Source organism: Dermochelys coriacea, chromosome 1 (assembly GCF_009764565.3).
Source record: "Dermochelys coriacea isolate rDerCor1 chromosome 1, rDerCor1.pri.v4, whole genome shotgun sequence".
In the NCBI taxonomy this organism is placed as follows: Eukaryota; Metazoa; Chordata; order Testudines; family Dermochelyidae; genus Dermochelys; species Dermochelys coriacea.
Window position 1 is genome coordinate 254,326,609 of NC_050068.2, and position 18,881 is coordinate 254,345,489.

Consider the following 18,881-nt stretch of genomic DNA (forward strand, 5'->3'; position numbering starts at 1 on the left):
CTCGGGAATAATTGCTTAGAACAAAGCATTGCAGTGTGTTTGCTGGCGTTCAAACAACATCGTTCTTTATCTCTCTGTATTATCCTCAGGAGAGAGATATCATTCATGGTCCACCTGGTTGAAATAGGTGCTTTTCTTAAGGGGACATTCAGAGCGTGCCTGTTGCCTGCCTGGAGCTAGTTTGCCTATGGTGAACAGAATGTCTCCACGCTGCACTGATAGCCCACGCGGGGTGGAGGGATGCAAAAAATTGCGGACCTTTGTAACGAAAGCACATGTGCTATATATGTACTGTTTTTAACAGCAAGGTTTACTGTTAAGAGTGTTACCCATTGCTTCTATAAAATGTATCTTTTCAAATACCACTCTCCCTTTTTTTTTTTTTCTCCACCAGCTGCATGTGTTTCAAGGATCACGGATCCTTCTCCTTCCAGAGGCTAGCAAAGATCAGAAGGCAAAAAAAAATGCACTCGCGATGAATGTTGTCTGAGCTCATGCTGTCCTCCCCACTGACAGAGCACAGATGAATGCATGGAGGCAGACAATGTCAGAGTGCAGGAAAGCACAAAATGACCGGGAGGAGAGGTGGTGGGCTGAAGAGAGTAAGTGGCGGGCTGAAGAGAGGGCTGAAGCTGAAAGGTGGTGGCAGCGTGATGAGAGGAGGCAGGATGCAATGCTGAGGCTGCGGGAGGATCAAACTAATATGCCTCCAGTGTATGGTTGAGCTGCAGGAAAAGGCAGCAGGAGCACAGACCGCCACTACAGCCCCTGTGTAACCAACCGCCCTCCTCCCGAAGTTCCATTAGCCTCCTCACCCAGACGCCCAAGAACGCGGTGGAGGGCCTCCGGCCATCCAGCCACTCCAACCCAGAGGATTGACCAAGTACAGAAGGCTGGCATTCAATAAGTTTTAAACTTTTAAAGTGCTGTGTGGCCTTGTCCTTCGCTCCTCCCCACCCCTCCTGGGTTACCTTGGTAATATGCCCCTATTTGTGTGATGAATTAATAGAGAAGCATGAATGTGAAGCAACAATGACTTTATTGCCTCTGCAAGCAGGGATCGAAGGGAGTTGGGAGGGGTGGTTAGCTTAAGGGAAGTAAGTGAACCAAGGGTTGGTGGGTTTCAATCAAGGAGAAACAACAGAAACTTTCACACCGTAGCCTGGCTAGTCATGAAGCTGGGTTTCAAAGCTTCTCCGATGCGCACCGACACCCCCCTCCTTTGCTCTTCTAACCGCCTGGTGTCTGGCTGTGCGTAACCAGCAGCCAGGCGTTTTGCCTCAACCTCCCACCCTGCCATAAGCGCTCCCCCTTGCTCTCACGATATTGTGGAGCGCACAGCAAGCAGTAATACAGTGGGAATATTGGTTTGCTGAGGTCTAACCGAGGTCAGGAAACGCGCACAGCGCGCTTTTAACATCCAAATGCACATTCTACCACCATCTGCACTTGCTCAGCCTGTAGTTGAAACAGCTCCTGACTACTTCTCCAGGCTGCCTATGTATGGCTTCATGGCAATGGCATTAAGGGGATAAGCTGGGTCCCCAAGGATAACTATAGGCATTTCACATCCCCAACGGTAGTTTCTGTTCTGGGAAGAAAGTCCCTTTTCCTCCAGCTTTTGAAACAGACCAGAGGTCCTGAAGATGCGAGCATCAGGTACCTTTCCCAAGCCATCCCACGATGTTGGTGATGTGAAAAGCGTCCCTTGTGATCCACCGGTGCTTGCAGCAGCACTATTGAAAAGTACCCCTTGCGGTTTATGTACTACGCCGGCGTGGTGCTCTGGTGCCAAGATAGGATATGGGTTCCGTCTATGGCCCCACCACAGTTAGGGAATCCGATTGCAGAAAAGCCATCCACTATGACCTGCACATTTCCCAGGGTCACTACCCTTGATATCACCAGATCTTTGATTGCGTTAGCTATTTGCATCACAGCAGCCCCACAGTAGATTTGCCCACTCCAAACTGATTCCTGACTGACCGGTAGCTGTCTGGCATTGCAAGCTTCCACAGGGCTATTGCCACTCGCCTCTCAACTGAGAGGGCTGCTCTCATCTTGGTATTCTTGCACCTCAGGGCAGGGGAAAGCAAGTCACAAAGTTCCATGAAAGTGCCCTTACGCATGCAAAGGTTTCGCAGCCACTGGGAATCGTCCCAGACCCGCAACACTATGCGGTCCCACCAGTCTGTGCTTGTTTCCCGAGCCAGATCAGCGTTCACCACCGCATGAACCTGCCCCATTAACACCATGATGCCCACATTGGCAGGGCCCGTGCTTTGAGAGAAGTCTGTGTCCATGTCCTCATCACTCTCGTCACCGCGCTGACGTCGCCTACTCGCCCAGTTTCGCTTTGCTAGGTTCTGGTGCTGCATATACTGCTGGATAATGCATATGGTGTTTAATGTGCTCCTAATTGCCAAAGTGATCTGAGCGGGCTCCATGCTTGCCGTCGTATGATATCTGCACAGAAAAAGGCGCGGAACGATTGTCTGCTGTTGCCCTGATGGAGGGAGGGGTGACTGACAACATGGCTTACAGGGTTGGCTTACAGGGAATTAAAATCAACAAAGGGGGTGGCTTTGCGAGAAACTGAATGGCCACCTCTAGGATAGAACTCAAAACCTCAAGGATAGAACTCAAAACTGGGTTTAGCAGGCCGTTGATTTCACAGAGGGAGGGAGGAGAAAATGAATACAAAAAAAATCTGGTCTATTTCTTGTTTTGAACCACTTCATCTATCTTTATACATCATGCTGGCAGCAGACTGTGCAATACGATCGCTAGCCATCGTCACCTCCTGGGTGCTCCTCGCAAAAGACGGTGCAGCATGACTACTGGCCATCGTCTTCTGCTAGCTGCAGATTAAAAGACAGTGCACTGCCAGTAGGACTCAATCGCCATGAGGTGAAACAAGGGAAATGACTTGGCTGAGTCACTCCCATGTTTGCCCAGGCACCCGGTTAAAAGAGCACCCAGGACTATGTCGATGACGGCTACCAGTCATACTGCACTGTCTGCTGCCAAAAGGCAATAAACTGCTGCTGTGTAGCAATGCAGTACCATGTCCGCCAGCACCCAGGAGACATACGGTGACTGTTAGCTGAGCGGGCTCCATGCTTGCCGTGGTATGGCGTCTGCACAGGTAACTCAAGAAAAAAGGCGCAAAACGATTGTCTGCCCTTGCTTTTACGAAGGGAGGGAGGGAGGGAACGGGGGCCTGACGATATGTACCCAGAACCACCCGCGACAATGTTTTAGCCCCATCAGGCACTGGGATTTCTACCCAGAATTCAAATGGGCGGTGGAGACTGCGTGAACTGTGGGATAGCTACCCACAGTGCAAAGCTCTGGAAGTCGACTGTTGCCTTGGTACTGTGGACACAGTCCGCCGACTACATGCACTTAGAGCATTTGTGTGGGGACACACACACTTGACTGTATAAAAATGCTTTCTACAAATTCGACCTAATTTCGTAGTGTAGACATACCCTTGCATAATAATGGGAAGAGACCCTATTTGGTCATCTAGTTCAAATTACCTGTTATAAGTGTGGAAGGTTATTACATTATCCATGAACAGATCTAAACTTGATCTAAGTATATCTGGTAATTTTGCTATAATACCCTGGCCATACAATAGTTGTTTCTTAATATAAATGATGAAGTAATTCTGTCAGTTTTAGCATCACACTGGGAACTAGTATTCAATTTATTTGCAATTATCCCTAAATCTCTTTACATGGCTAAGAATGTCCTTTATTTTGGTACAACCAATACAATTTAATGTGTGATGAATAATCAAAGTACCTGATCAAGAGTGCTGAGGTATCCCATCGCCATTCTTCTTGTCTGATGTCACAGTCAACTTTTTTAGCTATAGTGGTCTGTACTATTTTCCTTTTGCATTCCAATTGGAGATTTATTTCTTTTGAGCTTCAAGTGTCTGTCAAGGTGTCCCATCGCTTTATAATCTCTTTGTAAAACCTACATGTGTGTCGGGTCCAATTCTGGCAATGACGTTTTGACTTGTAGAAGTTAGGTTTGTTTAAAAATTTTGACTTCCTGTTGCAAACACTGTGGACCAGATCCTCAACAGGTATAATCATTGTAGCTCCAGTGGAGTCAGTGCTGTGCTGATTTACACCAGCTGATGATTTGGCCCTCTCGTTGTATGTGAGCACACGCACAAGGACCTGAGTTTAATCACCAACATCATGTTCTTAACCAAGTGTCTTGCACGCACTTGGTAACACAGTGCTCTGCTGAATTGTAACAAGAAAAATGGAAAGAATTAAAGGAATGAGAAGTGTGTTGAGGTAACCACCCTAATTTGCCTACCTACTGCTTAGTCCTGCCTCTGTATACATTTGTTTTGAGCCCTTTGTAATCTTCCAAAGCTTTGCTCATCATAGCAATAACTGATTTTGTGTGTGCAGTCAAGAAGTAGCAATCTACCACATCAAGTTTGACTGAATCTCACTATTCTACTTGGCATTTAGTGTTTCAGTTTTATGCTTGCTGTGACGCTGCATGTGTCCATACTTCAAATTTACTAATAATTCTGATGACCAGGCATCTACCATTCTGGATTTGCTCATCTGCAGGTGATGCATTAATACTCATATTTCCTAAGACAGATCTCCATTGAACATAGTTTGTTTAGTCAGATGCAGAGCAGTAGCATATGTTTATATGCCAGTGAGTAATTTTCAAGCTACTCAAATTAATATAAGCAGAAGTATTACTGTTAGTACAAACTGGTGAGAGAGTGCAAATGTCTAGAAAACATGACCTATGAGGAAAGTTTGAAAAAATTGGGTTTGTTTAGTTTGGAGGAGAGAAGACTGAGGGGGAAATGATAACCGTTTTCAGGTACATAAAAGATTGTTACAAGGAGAAGGGTAACCTGGTTAACCTCTTGAGGGTAGGACAAAGAAGCAATGGGCTTAAATTGCAGCAAGGGAGGTTTAGGTTGGACATTAGGAAAATCTTCTGTCAGGGTAGTTAAGCACTGGAACAAACTGCCTAGGGAGGATGTCGACTCTCCACCTGTCATAACCATACAGCTAAGGGTAGCCTAGAATTCCTCTTTACTTGTAAGGGGTTAAGAAGCTCAAATAACCTGGTTGGCACCTGACCAAAAGGACCAATGGGGAAAGAAGATAATTTCAAATCTTGGGGGGAGAGGGAAGAGGCTTGTTTTGTGTGTTCTCTTGGGAAGCAGAGAAGCATCAAGTCAGAAAACTCCTTCTCCTATAAACCATCCTAAAAGTCTCTCATATTACAAAAATTGTAAGGAAAAGCCAGGCAAGGCGTGTTAGATTATCTTTTGTTTTGCTTGTGAATTTTTCCTTTGCTGGAGGGAGGTTTATTCCTGTTTTTTGTAACTTTGAAACTAAGCCTAGAGGAAGTTCTTCTGTGTTTTGAATCTTTTGTTACCCTGTAAAGTTAATTTCCATCCTGATTTTACAGAGGTGATTTTTACCTTTTTAAAAAAATAATAAAATCCTTCTTTTAAGAATCTGACTGATTTCTCTATTGTCCTAAGACCCAAGGGTTTGTGTCTGTGATCACTTTGTAACCAATTGGTTAGGATATTATTCTCAAGCCTCCCCAGGAAAGGGGGTATAATGGCTTGGGGGGATATTTTGGGGGAATAGGAACGCCAAGTGGTTCTTTCCCTGATTCTTTGTTAAATCACTTGATGGTGGCAGCGTACCATCCAAGGGTAAAGAATTTGTGCCTTGGGGAAGTTTTAACCTAAAGATGGTAGAAATAAGCTTAGGGGGTCTTTCATGCAGGTCCCCACATCTGTACCCTAGAGTTCAGAGTGGGGAGGGAACCCTGACACCACCCTTGCAGGTTTTTAAGAACAGGTTAGACAAAAACCTGTCAGAAATGGTCTAGTTATTACTTAGTCCTGCCTGGAGTGCAGTAGACCGGCCCAGATAACTTATTGAGGTCCCTTCCAGTCCTCTATTTCTATGATTCTATGACTGAGGCTAATAGCTCGTTTTCTTAAACTATTTATCAGGGTTTTCATTTTCCCAGCAAAGCATGCAATTCTATGATGTAATGTTCCAGGTAGTCATCCTCTTCAGGCATTCCCTGCTAGATATATTGGGGATTCTTCATCCACCTCACAGTTGTGCTGCTTTGCCATCCCTTGCAATATATTGCAACTAAAAAGATATTGCCATAATTTCTATTTTAAAACACATAATTCAGGTTATCAATTTTAGCCAACATATGAGATGTCCCACATTGTAAGAAAAGAGGGCTGAGCATTGGGGGATTTTCAAATTGGGTGCCCAGCTCTTATTGGGAAGCCACCATATGGCATATACCTGAAATCCACACGCTATTTAATGACTCTGGAGCACTGCCATACATGTGTGCTTTGGACACATTTATTTTTAAAATGTTTGGCCCTATTTCAGAATTCCCTGCTTCATAATTGCCCACTTTGATTTAAAAACCATAGACTTGCTCCAGCCTATCTTACAGACTTTATCTAATCTTCATCTAGGGCTGGACACTTCTATCCCTCCATATAAAATGGCCTATTTATCTATTGTGCATGAGCTTTCTCCTCTGCAGCTCCTTCCACGTAGAACAAATTTTCTCTGATGCACCAATTCCTATAAAATCTTTTGAAACTGTACCTTTTATCCCTTGCCTGTATTTCTTAATTTCTTCCCCGACCATTCAGCTTTCTAAGAGTCTTGTTTAGGCATAGCTGTGACCTTCCTCCCAGATGATGTCATGGTATCCTCTTGCACTGAGGATCACCACCAGGGGAGGGGACCCCAGCTACTAGGAAGAGACAGGTAACAGTAACGGGGATTTGATTATAAAAATGTAGATGACCAGGAGAATCACAGGATGAATTGCCTGCTGGGTGTGAAGGTTGTGGACCTCTCAAGATGTGGCTAGATTTATGTGCAGTGCTGGGGAGAGCTGGTTGTGGTACATGTAGGTACCAATGACCTGGGGAAAGGTAAGAAAGAGGTCCCGGAGGCCAAATATAGCTTGCTAGGAAGAGATTAAAGTCCAGGACCTCCATTTTCTGAAGTGCTTCCAGTTCCATGTGCAAGGCCAATTAGACAGATAAACAACTGCAAGGTCTCAATGTGTGGATGCGATGATGGTGTTGGGAGGAGGGATTTAGGTTTATTAGGAACTGGGGAACCTTTTAGGTAAGGAGGAGCCTATACAACAGTCGTTCTCAAACTTTTGTACTGGTGATCCCTTTCACATAGCACGCCTCTGAGTGCGACACCCCCCTTATCAATTAAAAACACATTTTTATATATTTAACAGCATTTTAAATGCGGGATGAAAAGCAGAGTTTGGTGTGGAGGCTGACAGCTCACGACCCCCCATGTAATAACCTCATGACCCCCTAAGGCATCCTGACCCCCAGTTTGAGAACCCCTGCTATACAGGAAGGATGGGTTTCATGTAAACTAAAACAAACAGATTGCTGTCATGTTGGCACATGCTTGTTGGGACATGTAATCAGAAGTGAGAAATATATTTCTCTGGAATTTTTTAAACACTCTGTTTCCAGACATTCGAATGTGACCTCCATTTTTATTTTGTAGCTTATATTAAGCACCACTGGTATATAAAATAACATCTATTTATATCTTGTTGGATACTATGGTCAATGTGTTTACTCTTACGGTTTTTTTTCTTCTATTTGTCCATGTAAATTTGTACCCTTTCTGTCCTTTCTACCTCTCTGTATTTGGACCCAATGAAATCCCAAATTAAAACTTTGAATAAAATATATTGGAATTTGTTGTTGAGGCTTTTAGGTTTTACTCACTTAAATTTTTCTGAATGGTAACAAATTAAATTGAAATAATTTATCAGACTTTACAAAAATGAATTCAATAAAATCGTGCCATTCTGCTGTCTATAGGTATATTATAACCAGAATGAAAAGGAGTACTTGTGGCACCTTAGAGACTAACAAATTTATTAGAGCATAAGCTTTCGTGAGCTACAGCTCGCTTCCTATAACCAGAATGTGTGTTTTTCTTTTTAAGAGATACAACACACTTGGAGATTGAACCTTTCACGCTTCTTGGTGTCTGTGCTGGGCTTATTCCATATCCTCACCATAACCAGTCCCCAAGAAACACTTACCAGTGTGCTATGGGGAAGCAAGCAATGGGTAAGGTTTTTCTGCTTCAAGATTGGAATGTTGTCATGTTAAACATCACAGTGTAAAATACTACAAATATTCTTGTCTACTAGATCATTCAAAAATGTTTCAGAGGAAATTAGAACATTTCTTATGAGCAATGGCGTAGATGCCAGGAGAAATTGACTTTGTTCCAATTTTCATTTGTTTTTTGTTTGTTTTTATTTAAGAAATAGCTTAGCAAAATGGAGTCCAATGTTCTGGGGTTTTCATACTTCGAAAGAAAATTTGAAGAAACCATAGCACTATTGTTCCTATTTTTGTAACAGTCATTACTTTCAAGATTTCAATATAGCTGGAAGATTGGCAGTGAGTGTTTTTTCTTTTTTTATACTTCAGTGTGCTGTGGGTTTCCAAACAAAAAAGAGGGAAAAAAAGTGTTTGCACAAAGAGAGTGAAAGCATGGAGAAGTGATTTTCTCTGAATAGTTAGAGTACTGCCGTTTTTTAATATATATTCATTAACACTCAGTACCATGGCACTAAGAATTTCTCTCCCTTACCAGAAAAGACAGTACTTCCTCAGTGACCTCTCCACAGTATTTTATATTTTGGCTTTTTTTGGGAGAGGAAGCACTAGTGGGCATTTACAGTGTCATTTCAATGAAACAAGAAATAGTTAATTTTCTAAGCATGGGTTTTTAATTAATTTTAATTTAATAGTTGATATGGCTTTCTTTATCTGCCATCTTATGGATTTGCCATGTTAGGCAGTTAAGATCACAGTTCTAGTTTTGCCATTTGATAATCAGCCAAACCATCATTAACATTTTCTTGTTAACTTGCGTGACTGACTAATGTACTGTTTTGTCAAGCCCCAGCAAGTCCCAGTGAAAACAGCAGCACATCAGTTCAGTCTGCCCTGTTCAGACTTCAGCTATACGTGTCAATTTTACATCTTGTGTTTGTGACAAGTTGAGATTACAGTAAAAGAACCCCATATGTCATGAAAAAATGATTTCTTATATTAGGTTTACAAAATCATTTGTTTTGTGATGTGACTCCGAAATTGAAACAGTACACCTTTTGTGAAAATCTTCTAGCAGAATTAATGGAAGAATAGCTGCCTTGTACCTAATGGTCAACTTTAATGTGTTTAAAACACTTGTAAATTAAATAAAGAAAAAGAAGCATTACCACCTTAAAAAAAGAAAAGAGAGGCAATTTTTTTCCTTTACAAGTCCTATCCCCCCACAACAGTCTCTATTTTATGACTATTAGTCTCAGAACGTTTGGTTAGTTACCACACACAGTTAAGCAGGATCAGTGTGTACAGAAAGCCAATTCAGTATCTGTGGAGTTCTTTTGTAGTTTTCTGTGTGAAGGTTTTTTTTCTCGTTTTGTTTTGAGTGTCATTTGCAATTCATTGTCTGTGTTTTCTGAGGTTGGTGTATTCAGCTGCTTTGACCCTAGGTCTTGCACATTTAGCTCCTTGGATACAATCCTCTGACGTTACTGCTGACGCTAGGAACACAAAAGCCATTGAATATCTTTAGCAATAAAAAAAGCCTTTGTTTCGGTTTGTTATTACAAAACACCTGACTCCAAAGAATAAGCAGTGAGATAAAAGTACATTTTAAAAGTTGGCACATGACCTGGCTGTATGTTACTTTGTACACTGAAATATCAGCGAACACCCTGAGTCTTTATGAAAAACTTGTGTACACTTGGTTTTTTTGTTTTGTTTTTTTTAAAGTGGAAGTGATACCTAGATGTAGAAAAGATTGTTACATATGCTTGTAGATTAGCTGTATAAAATTAAACCTACAGAATATTAATGTAATTTATTTCATTTGTTTGCATGTATTTTTGTATTTACACAAATGCTGACTACTACTTCAAACTTCTGTTGCTTGTTTTGTGCTTTAAAAAGTTCTCTCTCTCCCCTACTGGCTTTGCATAGCCATATGGAAGGAACCATGCCCATGTCCACTCACTCCCTGTGGTGTCAAGAACTGGGAGTATTGAGAGAGCATGCTACCTTCCTAGAGGGAAGGTGGGACTTGGATTACTCAACATTGACCCCTCTGCTGATTTGAGGAAGCTGTACTGACAGGCTTTGAAGGAAGTCCTCTGTCTCCTCAATCAGAAACATAGTAATGTCATGGGTGAGAAGGGATGTGAAGCAGGGATAAATTGACAGGATCCCCTCAATTTAGGAATGAAATTAGTAATGCAATATAACTGGCAATGTGTAGATTATTAAAATCTCAAAGTCAACATTTCTACAGGATAATGCTTATTAAATGTACTGTACTGAAAAATATATTTCATCACCAGAATGACTGTTCTTGTTAATGTGCTGGTGCACTCAATAGTAGGTAAGATGGTCTTCAGTCAAGTGGTGGGGACACACTTTGTCCAGAGAATGTAGAATATGATGCATGTAGCAAAGTGCAGGGATGGGGATGTTACTTGTACTTAGTTTGCAAGTACAGTTGTGATTGCAAGGTCTTCTGATGGCATGTGCACATTGCAGTACAGAAATAATTTCAAATTTAAGATAATGGTGTGCTATGTAAGATTATAATTCAATTAATCTTTTATAATCTGCATTATTAATGTTCCATATGTGGCTAGGATAATCCTATAAAGGATCAGAGACTCTGAAAATAGAGATGAATAAGACCTATTATTATTTATTTATTGAGCAGTAGGCACCGGTAGGAGTCCCAGTCCATGGACCAGGACCCTGTTGTGCTAGGCTGCGGTCAAACACAGAACTTGGTCAGAAATGCAACAAACACCTTATATTTTTTCTACTACTACTGAACTGCAATTTTTATATAATATATAAATTAGTGTCTCTCTCTGTTTGTCTATGGGACTATAGACAAGCCAAGAGCTGCATATTAATATTCGGCTGTTACTCACATTGAAGATATGGTATGTTTTGTCAGAACATTAGGTGGTTGTAATGGAACAAATTTTTTACAGCCCTGGTTATTGCCGTCTGCCCTATGAATGCTATAATAAAAAAAGTGGATAAGATTACTTCAAATTCGATTCTGCAATAACTCTTCTAGTACTAAGAACCGTTGCTATCTATATATGTCAAAGAAAAGGAGGTACTTGTGGCACCTTAGAGACTAACAAATTATTAGAGCATAAGCTTTCGTGAGCTACAGCTCACTTCATCGGATGCATTTGGTGGAAAAAACAGCTCTGAAACCTGTGATTATATATTGTCAGTTGCTCCTGGAGAACTGTAGAGGTCCCTGATGACTGGTATATTACAGGGCAAAATTTAGTACCAATTCTCACAAATGGGCTGAGGAAAGAGATTGCAACTCTGGGAATAGAGCTGTTTTTTTTTGTTTTTTGTTTGGTTTGTTTGTCTTTTTTTAAGGTAACCATCTGTGATGTATTTCTCAATGTATTGAGAAGAAAAGTGTCTCAAAATTTGTACAGACAGTTTATTGGTGGGGGACAGAGGGGAAAGAATACAAACAAATGTAAACAAAAGCAAAACCAGTGGGGACTATTCTGGTCTGTACAACCTATTCTTGGGTTCTGCCACCATTCATCCAGGGACAGCATTTGTGCTGCATACCGTGTGTTCTCTTCTACCAGCTCTTCACTCTAGGGATGGAGGCACAAAAGTGCCTAAATTGAGCCAGGCTTTCATGCTCTGTCCCAATATACCCATAATCTCTAACAGATTGTGGTTCAAATAGGTGTTCCCTAACTGGGATAATTACTATCATGTAAAATTCTCAATGAGCTCAGTCATCTGCACCCCCCTCCCCCCCCCCCGCCCTGAGGATTCGGTGCAGCCTTTACATAAAGGTGTTCTATCAGCTCCATGCCCCTGCAGAAAGGAAGGAGTGGAATGTTTGCAGTCAAGTGAACGGAAATACAGAAGTATCAGCAATCCCTTTTTTGGTACCCACACAAATGCTCCCTTTAGTTCATATTTAAACATAGTTTATTTTTTGTACATTTGTTGAAGTTCATTGTGCTTTACTTTGCTTGGCTTTTTGAGGGAAGTAAACAAAACCTCTGTTCCTTTAGGAAATAGACATAAATGTTAGTGGCTCCCTTCTTTCCAACACTGCATAAAGGCCTTTTGGCAACACAGCAGACCTCAGGGAGGAAAAGAGCTCCTATCTCTCTGAGTTTGGGATGGGGCTCAAATAAACAGAGGATGAGAGTGGTTTGGCAGCCAGGGGAGAGAAGGAATTCTTTGACTGTCCGCACTGTGAGCCAGGGGTGTGATTCCCAGCTCGCATACACATGATTGTACTAGCTCAGTGAGAGAGAGAGAATCATAGAATCATAGAATATCAGGGTTGGAAGGGACCCCAGAAGGTCATCTAGTCCAACCCCCTGCTCAAGCAGGACCAAGTCCCAGTTAATCATCCCAGCTAGGGCTTTGTCAAGCCTGACCTTAAAAACCTCTAAGGAAGGAGATTCTACCACCTCCCTAGGTAACGCATTCCAGTGTTTCACCACCCTCTTAGTGAAAAAGTTTTTCCTAATATCCAATCTAAACCTCCCCCATTGCAACTTGAGACCATTACTCCTCGTTCTGTCATCTGCTACCATTGAGAACAGTCTAGAGCCATCCTCTTTGAAACCCCCTTTCAGGTAGTTGAAAGCAGCTATCAAATCCCCCCTCATTCTTCTCTTCTGCAGACTAAACAATCCCAGCTCCCTCAGCCTCTCCTCATAAGTCATGTGCTCTAGACCCCTAATCATTTTTGTTGCCCTTCGTTGTACTCTTTCCAATTTATCCACATCCTTCCTGTAGTGTGGGGCCCAAAACTGGACACAGTACTCCAGATGAGGCCTCACCAGTGTCGAATAGAGGGGAACGATCACGTCCCTCGATCTGCTCGCTATGCCCCTACTTATACAACCCAAAATGCCATTGGCCTTCTTGGCAACAAGGGCACACTGCTGACTCATATCCAGCTTCTCGTCCACTGTCACCCCTAGGTCCTTTTCCGCAGAACTGCTGCCGAGCCATTCGGTCCCTAGTCTGTAGCGGTGCATTGGATTCTTCCATCCTAAGTGCAGGACCCTGCATTTATCCTTATTGAACCTCATTAGATTTCTTTTGGCCCAATCCTCCAATTTGTCTAGGTCCTTCTGTATCCTATCCCTCCCCTCCAGCGTATCTACCACTCCTCCCAGTTTAGTATCATCCGCAAATTTGCTGAGAGTGCAATCCACACCATCCTCCAGATCATTTATGAAGATATTGAACAAAACGGGCCCCAGGACCGACCCCTGGGGCACTCCACTTGACACCGGCTGCCAACTAGACATGGAGCCATTGATCACTACCCGTTGAGCCCGACAATCTAGCCAGCTTTCTACCCACCTTATAGTGCATTCATCCAGCCCATACTTCCTTAACTTGCTGACAAGAATGCTGTGGGAGACCGTGTCAAAAGCTTTGCTAAAGTCAAGAAACAGCTTTGCTAAAGTCAAGAAACAAAAGTCAAGAGAGTAGAAGAATAAATAGTAGTGTAGCCACAGTAGCACAGACAGTAGCAGTGAGTACATATCCATTGGGTTCGGGTAGGTTTGTATGCAACACAGGTAAGCTATGCTGTCACTCCCTGTGCTATTGCAGCTACAGTAATATATATAGATATAATATTTGCACTAGTTCAACGAGAGCTACCTTTTGTATAGGATGCACCCTTTAAGGATGGTTACTGCTGATATATTGCATACTTACATTTCACTTTTATGCTTGAGTGAGTCTTCCTCTAATCAATTACATTCCTACTGGCGCATCTCACCTCTAGTGCTTTTTTCCTGTTTCTTTGTTTTTATTGTGCGTACTATTGCATCCATGGCTGGGAAAGCTAACAGTATGTATTGATTCTGCCATTTCATTGGTCATTCATGCCCATTCAAATGTGATTATAAGCAAAAAAAATAATCTAGTTAGAATTACCTTGTGGTATGATGAAATACCAACTTTAAAGATAAGGAATATCTATTCAGAAAGAGAACCATAATATTCATGCCCATTAAATTTCCACTAGAATTTCCTAAGTTTTGTAAAGGTCACTCGCAACTTTAGAAAACAAGGCATTTTCTCTCTGAACATTACTAAGGTTACAGATATGTGGTTGGGCTGTGGTTGAACTCCATAAACCTTGGCCTCTTTCTTGCTTTCCCTGGTTGGCCATTGGAACATAGCAGATATAGCCTATAACATAACAAGAGAGCATAAAACCCTTCGGAAGTAGAGTTGAGGAACAATCTGTATGTGTTTCACAGCCATGATAAGTGTATTTCTCATTCAGGAGCAACTTCCACTGAAGAATCAGGAACTGCATTTAGGATCACCTGAAAACTTAGTTCGTTTGAGTAGTAAGCTCCACAGATTCAGCCCACCCTAGAAAAAGGGATTATTCAGATAATGGTAGAAATTAACAGGAAAAGTTTTGAGTTTCTTTCACTGGGGGAAATGATCCCCTTGTTCTGCAGTAGGAGAAACTTCAGTTTTTCAAAGCGTAGGAAAGTAGGATGGAGATGTCCCAGTTGTCTGAAAAGTTGTCTCAGTGGGTAGGCACTTCAGTGGGTGGACTATTCCATGGTGGTAACTGACAGGCCTGATTTTTGTACCCTAGATGCAAGTGAGGCTGAAGTATCCAGTTCTTCCCCTCCCCTCCCATTGCAAACTGAGGGAGGGAGGGAGGAACAGCCTCTGCCAAACTTCCCCCAACAAATGGTGAATCACTCTTCTCCCCCAGAAGAAAGTAAATTGGTCACCAGTAAGATGCCAGTGAAGCCATTTATCACCTGTGCCAAAGCCCCACATGCACTCTGGGACGCTCTTCAGAGACCCCAGAGCTTCATAGCCACTTTGCAGACTCCAGGAAAGTGCAAGAAATGAGGAGAGTTTGTGGGACCCAGCAGAGAAGGCTGCCATCTTCTGCTATAGTGTTTCTGTCTCCCTCTCTCCACCTTGGAAAGGGGACTATGTTGGAAGTGTTTTGTGACAGCCAATATAGCATTGAGGGGAGGGCAAATCTCGGGAGTTGACTATGACAGTTGCTGTTTTAGATACTTGTTTTATGGGTCTTTTTTTAGTATTTTCTCAAATACATATACCTAGAAAGGGCAAGTATTTGTATATAAAGCATGTTTTTGTCATAACCTTAATAGCAGAATTGTGTTTTGATGTGGTGTTTGGCAGCCCAAAATCTTTGTGTTGCATTTCTTTTAACTGTAGCAACCAGTCCTTTTGAAATAACTGCAGGCAATGCAAACATTTTGAAAAACTAGCCCACAGGGCATAATTGCTAAATGTTTTTAAACATACTTTGTATTTAGTTCTTTAAGATCATAATTTATTAATGACCTAGAGACATAGCACAGGGCCTCACACAGCAAACAGTAGTAACATATGAGTGCTTTCACTATTGTTCTTCTACACAACAGTTTATGTTCCCCCGCTGGGTATTAATTATTTTTTCTTCACAGATTTCAGAAGACACTTTGGCAGTTTGGTGGGAAATGGCCAGAATCTCAGTATCAAGCTGGGAGGTCTATACAAAGTGTTGAATTCTGAACCGTAAATTTAAAAGTAATAGATGGAGGGTGAACTTCTACTGTAGTTCTACCAGCAGTGACTCCTCTGATAACTTCAGAAAGTAATCTGTCTTGGCTGCTGTTAACTGCATGCTTTATTCATGCTTTCTGACATTCTAACACAGATCATTGAACTAATTATTACCAGAAAAGGAAGTAAATATGATGTGGAGGACACAGAGGCTGATCCAAAACCCCTTCAAAGTCAATGGGAGTCTTTCCATTTATTTTGATGGGCTTTGGGTCAAGCCCACAGCCTCTTTCAACAACTGCAATTATTAAGAATTAACAGAAAACAGTCGCAAAAAGAAAAGGAGTACTTGTGGCACCTTAGAGACTAACAAATTTATTAGAGCATAAGCTTTTGTGAGCTACAGCTCACTTCATCGGATGCATTTCCTGAAACAGAAAACAGTGAAAATGAACTTGGCTTTTGTTGACTTATTCGAGGCTAGAAGTTTACCAACCTGCTCTAGTTCAGAGTAACACAGGCATTTACCTTGGGGTTTGGTTTTGGGGTTTGGTTTTTGTTTTTAATTGATCAGGATTTTTTGAGGATCTTTACATTAGAATCTTAAAGCCATTTTAAATCTTTTTTGAAAAAATCTGAAGTTATTTCAGCACAATCTCTAATATGAATTGTAAGGTTTTTGGTTTTTTTCTTCTGAAGACCTTACATTACCAGATATGTTACCTACATTTGTGAAATGTCGCATTGGTTATTTTACGTGTTGGTAATTTGTCTAAAATATTTCAAGTAGTAAAATAGAAGTTTTCATGGTATTGCTTTTGTTTTTAAATACAGGTACCATTGGATACAATCAACGAAACAGAATTGATACTCTTATGTATCTGTTAGCATATCCACAAAAGCCAATGGTTAAAACAAAAACCATTGAACTGATAGAGTTTGAGAAACTGCCAGCTGGACAGAATGCCACAGTTGCTGTGATGAGCTACAGTGGTTATGATATTGAAGATGCTCTTGTCTTAAACAAGGCCTCCTTGGACAGAGGTAATAAGCAACTGGGCCTATTCTTTGTCACTTGCGTAAAGCAAGCACAATAACCTATGGTTTTATTGCATTGCATGCTTATAGAATTAATCTTTCCTAAATTATGAAGATTAAACCTTTTAAAATTAGGAAATCAACTTCGTAAAATCCCTTTTTTTTCTATAAACTTGGGGAGGGTGTCTGTGTATACATATATATGTGCTTGAACGTGGTGTGTCTGTGGTGAAATTACACAAGTTGTGTGTTAACTATGAGTATAGATATGATGAAAACAAATGACTGACTTTTGACCTTGAATAACAAAGGATAAGCTATCCTTTTTCAAAAATATTTGTCTTGCATAAAGTTTAATGTGTTAGATAATCTGTTGGTGTGGGGCTTGCTTTTTAGATGGTGACCTGGGCCTTTGTTTGAGCCTAACAGAGAGAGAAAAAAAAGTCTCATTATTTTCCCTTGTATTGAAAGCGATAGATGAAATAAGACTTTTGAATGTATTCAGCAGAAGAAAGAGAACATATGTAGTTTGTGTCATTATGAACTTAATGCTAGAGGAAAATAATGCCAGCAAACAAAATAGAGAAAAACAAACATCTACATCCTCTTTAAAATCTACATAATTCAGTCTATTTTAAGTGGAAAAACATAGTTACCTTTCAATTAATGCATAAGTAAAATTTGTACTGCTGCCTGCTTTTAAACGTCACTCGTTCTGCACATATTCTTCAGCACTGTTTAGAATCAAGAATAATTCTCACTTTGATTGAGTTAGTTTCAGTATCGGGTGGCCAAAGCCAGACTCTTGCATTAGTTCATTTTGTCTCCCTTTTACCCCTTCCTAAACACGCCTCCTGCTTGTTGCTAGGCAGCAATAATAGTATTCCTAGACATGTATCTTTGGCATTAATGTCTGCCGCACTTAATTTATGCCTTTCTTTCTGAAACAACAACAGGCATGATTTAAAACTGAATGTTTTCCTTTCTGGTAGACTGGTAACGTTTACAGGGAAATCTAAAGACCATGTGATGCTTGTCAGGAGTTACTTGACATAATCTAATGATCTAGACATACTGTAAATGGCTACAGCTATCCTTCAGATAAAATATAAGTTTACTGGAAGGTATTGCTTCTAGCTGACTATATTTCTGAATATGGGAATGACAGGCAAGATTTGTAAGCCAGCTATTGCTCCTGGGAAAAGTTTTCTAAAGAGCACACAGTTCTTCATCTAAAAAACATTTTTGTGGAGACATGTATAATTCAAACTTCTTTAAGAAAAAACAAACAAACAAAAAGGAACATGGGGAGTACATGAAACAATGCGAAATAGGCATTTTCCTGTTGAGCAAACAGTTACCACTGAAATTTTTCAGTAAAATCTTTAGCTATCAGAGAACCACGAAAAGGAAAAGATGTGCAAAACTTCTTTTAACTTCTCCTTTTAAATCTGCACAGCTTTAAAATTGGGCCATCATCGTCAAATGCCTTTGATATATCTGAAAATATAGCGTGTAATCTGATTTTAAATTGTCAGCTTCTTGAGGCCAAAGACTTTTGTACAATGCTGTAGATACTGAAAGTGTTCTAAAAATAATCCTTTTTTGGGTTTTAGCTATTATGCATTTGTTTTCCTGTATTTTAGCTAAATTAACCATTTTAATTTTCTTTTGATAACTGCTTGATTATAAAATAACTTCTGTACATTATTAATTTGAAAGAGGTTCTTGTGTTCTATTTAGGATTTGGAAGGTGTCTTGTGTATAAGAATGCCAAGTGTACACTGAAAGCGCTACACAAATCAAACATTCGACAAAGTGATGGGTCCAATGTTGGATGCAGCTACACGTAAACCAATTTGGCGTCATGAAATTTTAGATGCTGATGGTATTTGCTCTCCAGGTATGTAAAACATTTCTATTAATGATATTTGAATTGTCTTTGGTAGGAGAAATTAGCATTCATTTTCTCATAAGTTGCTTTAAAATGTTTGCACCTTTTATTGTTTTATATTTTTTAGAGTACTATATCTTTTTAGTAGACATTGGAAAGCAGAAACAGTTATAGTTAAGAAAATAATCTGGTACCTGT

General features: G+C 40.8%; 1 protein-coding gene across 1 annotated transcript in view; it reads left to right on the forward strand.

Moving 5' to 3' along the window:
• The window catches only part of POLR3B (RNA polymerase III subunit B), a 130,779-nt gene that overhangs the window by 68,511 nt on the left and 43,387 nt on the right, over window positions 1–18,881 (forward strand). The window contains 4 exon segments of the mRNA XM_043519596.1: window positions 8,064–8,191; window positions 16,586–16,795; window positions 18,533–18,576; window positions 18,578–18,692. Coding sequence (XP_043375531.1) covers window positions 8,064–8,191; window positions 16,586–16,795; window positions 18,533–18,576; window positions 18,578–18,692 — 497 coding nt within the window.